The sequence below is a fragment of the Poecilia latipinna genome, unplaced genomic scaffold, assembly GCF_001443285.1.
Source record: "Poecilia latipinna isolate Pla-1442-1.1 unplaced genomic scaffold, P_latipinna-1.0 Scaffold3541, whole genome shotgun sequence".
NCBI lineage: Eukaryota > Metazoa > Chordata > Actinopteri > Cyprinodontiformes > Poeciliidae > Poecilia > Poecilia latipinna.
In genome coordinates, this window is record NW_015116157.1 from 22,028 (window position 1) to 26,836 (window position 4,809).

The 4,809-nt window shown below is 39.0% G+C and overlaps 1 protein-coding gene across 3 annotated transcripts in view; it reads left to right on the plus strand.

The window, feature by feature from the left end:
• LOC106941194 (thrombospondin type-1 domain-containing protein 7A-like) overlaps window positions 1–4,809 on the plus strand; it is a 41,998-nt gene that overhangs the window by 20,062 nt on the left and 17,127 nt on the right. For all 3 annotated transcript variants that reach the window (XM_015024136.1, XM_015024137.1, XM_015024138.1), the window contains 8 exons: window positions 533–799; window positions 965–1,143; window positions 1,445–1,450; window positions 1,648–1,781; window positions 2,039–2,192; window positions 2,977–3,118; window positions 3,195–3,310; window positions 3,400–3,517. In XM_015024136.1, coding sequence (XP_014879622.1) covers window positions 533–799; window positions 965–1,143; window positions 1,445–1,450; window positions 1,648–1,781; window positions 2,039–2,192; window positions 2,977–3,118; window positions 3,195–3,310; window positions 3,400–3,517 — 1,116 coding nt within the window. The remainder of the gene's footprint in view (window positions 1–532; window positions 800–964; window positions 1,144–1,444; window positions 1,451–1,647; window positions 1,782–2,038; window positions 2,193–2,976; window positions 3,119–3,194; window positions 3,311–3,399; window positions 3,518–4,809) is intronic.

Genomic DNA, 4,809 nt, shown 5'->3' on the forward strand with positions numbered 1-4,809 from the left:
AACTAATAAAATATAAAAAAAAAATTGTATGTGGGACTCAGTTTTGTATGTGTGAGGGGGACTCAATTTTTTGTATTTGTGAGAGTTGTCACAGAAGAGGAGGGGCATAATTTGGAGATCAGATCGCGCATGTGTTGATACCACAGTGAATTTAGCTTCAAGTTGAATATTGGAGCTCCACGGTGTTGGCAGCTTTTAGCTCAATGTTAATCTGATTTATGAACGCTAATTTCGGCCAGCCGTTCTCTACCACTACCTCCTCAAGCGCTCGGAGGTTCACTTAGGTCTCTACTCCGGCGTATCATTATTTTCTGTTTATTAAAGCTAAATTATTGTGGTTTTGAATTAAAACAGAAAAGGTTTAGTCTGATTTAATATCAGATAGTAGGAAAAAAATAAGATTTTGCATAATAATTTTTTATTCAGGGTATGTCAACATCTGGTTTCAGTTGAGTTTTTTTTTTGTCAAAGTAATCAAGAGAACACAGCTTTTTTTAAACCTAGCCATTCCTATTTTTCTTATTATTTTTAGGAAAAAGCAAAAAGCGTGATCAGTGCAAAAACAACCAGATGTATCCTCTAAGTGAGACCCAGTACTGTCCATGTAATAAATACAACGCCCAGCCTGTGGGCAACTGGTCAGACTGTATTCTCCCAGAGGGCAGTCGCATGGAGAGCCAGCCTGGTGTGAGGGTGCAGGGAGACATGAAGGAGTGTGGCCAAGGATACCGCTACCAAGCCATGGTGTGCTATGACCAGGACAATCGCATAGTGGAAACGTCTCGCTGCAACAGTCATGGTGGGTTTTTTATGGATAAACTTCTACAACAAAAACAAAGTATGCTGCAGATATTAAACAGAAAGCTCATTTGGTGTATATCAAATGATTTCTCTGCAGAACGCAGTATAATATGCTTTCTGCAGAGGACAGAGGCTGCCTAACATGTTATGTGACTGATTGCAGGGTATATTGAGGAGGCTTGTATCATCCCCTGTCCATCTGACTGCAAATTAAGTGAATGGTCCAACTGGTCACGCTGTAGCAAGTCATGTGGCAGTGGGGTCAAAGTTCGCTCTAAGTGGCTCAGAGAAAAGCCATACAATGGTGGAAGACCATGTCCCAAACTGGACCATGTGAACCAGGTGAACTGTGGGGTTTTATTTATACTTGATTTATTTGTAAAGAAATAGTTCATAAGGAGATTTTAGCCAGTGAACAATAGTGAAATATGTAATTCAAAAATTTAAAAGCACAATTACTTTTGAACTATAATGACAGGAGATGACAGGAAAAAGCAACAAATACAAAATAATACAATATCCACAAATGAAACCAATGCATATTGTCATATTTCATTAAAATGTAAAATTTAGTTGCTTTAGAACAATGATCTCATTAACACATTTTGTCTTTTTTCCTGTGCCAAATGGATTTCATCTAAAGGCTCAAGTGAGTACATTTTAAACGTTTTGATTAATTTTGACTTTTTGGAAAGACATTATGCCATTATTTCAGAAAAGTTCATTTTACATTTAGCTGATGCCAAAAGGATGATGTGATCGTTTTTGCAGTATATCTTGGTTCACTTGTTTCTACTCAGAATTTATTAAAGTTTCAGCCTGGTAACTGTGGTGTGTGTGTCTCAGGTATATGAGGTGGTGCCCTGCGTCAGTGACTGTGGACAGTATGTTTGGGTGACAGAACCTTGGAGTGTATGGAAGGTCAGCAGTGTGGACGTGAAGAGTAACTGTGGTGAAGGTGTGCAGACCCGAAAGATCAGGTGAGATGATCCAAGTTGTGTCACACACAGAAGACAATGTTTTTAAGAATTTGTTTTTGCTTTATCAGATTGGTTTGTCACTAAAATTAGTGACAAACCTGTCAGGATATATTTAGCATTAATGTGTTTGCAGAGTAAAGTCATTCTAATTTTGTTGAGAGTCATGTAGATTTATTGAAGAAAACAGTAAGCCCTGCTTCTGATGCTTTGATTTTGTAGTAACTCATTGTGTGTTGTTTTGATCTTCCTGTGAACAGGTGTATGCTCAACACAATAGATGGCCCATCAGAGCAGGTCGAGGATTACCTCTGTGACCCAGAAGAGATGCCTCTGGGAGCCCGGAACAGCCGCCTGCCCTGTCCTGAGGACTGTGTGCTATCAGACTGGGGAGCCTGGAGTGCATGTCCTCTGGTAGGAATGACTTTAGATTTACTCTTACAGCTCTCTCATTCTTTACGTTAAGCATGGCCAGTTAGAGAGAGTAGTCATTGATCAAGCTCTCATTTTTTTACATTTTTGTAATTAGACAGGTATGTTAATTTTCTTTTGCAAGTCAGCTAAAAGGAAAACCTTGTAAAGTGGAGGATCTTTTCTATAACCTGTAGGTCTATGTCTCTATAGTGTTTCAGCTTGTTCCTGATTAGTGATGTCAGACACTGACAAGTGTCACAAATCTGTGCAGTGGGACATCTGAGTTGTGGAGCCGCAGGAGGAACTCTGTATGCTGCGCTGTGACAGCAAACGCAGGGTCATAACGCACAATCTGGAGGCTGGGAGGGAGGGGGGTAAAATCCTATTTATAGTTTTCCAGACAATAGTGGAGAACACAAAAACACACACAAATTACTAACGTTATTTGTACTGTTGTAACCATTAAACAATCTCCCCTTCAGTTCAACCTTATAAGTGGAGACACATTGTTGATGTTACCGTTATAAAATAACTTGGAATTAAGTATTGGCAAAGATCAATATTTTCACAGGTGGCTGAAATAAACTAAAAAAGTTACTTTTAATGTAACTTAGTTACTTTCCAAATCAAGTAATCAGTAATGACCACAAAAAATATAAAAGAACTGTGAATTCCTCATTCAGTGGGGTTCAGTGAAAAGTTGCCTTCATGACAGAAGATGGGAAGTTCTGTGCAGATGTGCAATCATGTATTTATCATCCAGGATTCTTTTCTCTGCCTGTAGCCCTGCAGTGAGAACAGTACACGGGTCAGGGTTGCTTTCCCACTCCGGAAGCCAGGAAAGGAGAAGAAATGTCCTCCGACTAAAGAAGCTGAACCGTGTAAAATAAACAGCAACTGCTTTCACTACTCATACAACATCACAGGTGAGATGGATGAACAGCCCGGTCAACTCTGATCAGGATTACACTAATATTTTACTAATCCCATGTGTCCTCTCAGACTGGAGCACCTGTCAGCTCAGTGACAGAGCGGTTTGTGGATATGGCCTCAAAACCCGCATGCTTGACTGTGTGCGTAGTGATGGAAAATCTGTAGACCTCAGTTTTTGTAAAGAGGTGAGATATAAGCAGCCAAACTTTATCTTCAGACCATTTGCTTTTATCACTTTTAAGTGTTGATGAAACCCAGTAATATTTCATTGCAGTTGGGTCTAGAACGGAAGTGGCAGATGAATGCTTCCTGTGTGGTGGAATGTCCTGTCAACTGCCAGCTGTCTGAATGGTCACCATGGTCGGAGTGTACACACACCTGTGGCTTGGCAGGTATGTCTGTCTGAGCCTGACTTTGAAATGTGCATTTTAAAACCCAGCTGACCAGGTGGAAGTACTTTCTATGTGATAGAACAGCTAAGAAACAAGGACTGTATGCTGGTCTACTTGGAGGAATGTTTCTGTTATGGTCCAAGAGCACATATTTGAAAACAGGATTTCATGTCTTTTATTCTCAAAACTTTTAATATTTTTGCTTACATTTTTATTTTGAAAGCAGGACTTCATATCTTTCTTCTCAAAACTCGTAATGCTTGTACTCAAAACTTCTCCTCGCGCTCAGACGTAGTCTCTGCTCGGACTCTCTGCTCATTCATTCAGTTTGAATGTCCCAAAATACTTAGTTAATTTGGGACTTTTATAATACATATAAACCAATTTTTATATTTATTACATTTGGACAGTAAAACTCAGGTGTACAAGTTTAAATGCATTGTGAATTTTCTATAATCTAAATTTCCATGCATCCCATCCATAATGACATTTTCTTAAACATGTTTTAAAAAGTTGCTTTGAAGCAACACTTTTTGTGTGACCCATAAGTTTCTGGCATAACTCTGGCTATTTATCCACTTTTTCTGTGGAAATGGTGGAACCCGATCAAATTGACCGGTTTATTGGCAGAGACATAACTGTTGATCATAATATATATTATAATATAATATATATTATATTACATATTATTGATATATATATATATATATATATATATATATATATATATATATATATATATATATATATATATTTGATATGTAGATGAATATATAGAGCACAGCCCCAGCACGACAGTTTCCTGTCACCAAGGTTGACTGGGAAAAAAATGGATCCTATTGGTTCTTGCAATTCTAAGGCCTCCCTAAGCCAGTGGTTCCCAAACTTTTTCTCCTGCTCCCCTCTCCCCCCCAGTGGTTTCCAAACTATTTCTGGGCCCCCACTATGGCTTACAAATAGCTGTCTGGTTGAACGATATGAGTGAGTGAAGGGGGTGGGGGATGGATTCTTAGAGACTCCCTGTTATACTCAGCCCTGGCTCCAGGGGGAGGAATCATAGCTGAACATAGACAACAACACCAGTAGCCTACAAGCTACTTGTTAACAAGCTTAAGGTGCTGTATTGATATTAGCTAGCTAGTCATCTTTTAGCTAACTTTACCTTCATCCAACAGCATTATTCAACAGTCTGTTAGTTTGAGGAGAAAACTGTGAAAAGTTCTTTGCGTTTTTGCTGATTTGCTGCCATGATTCTAACACACCTGTATAGCTCTGTACAGCAGCAGCAGGTC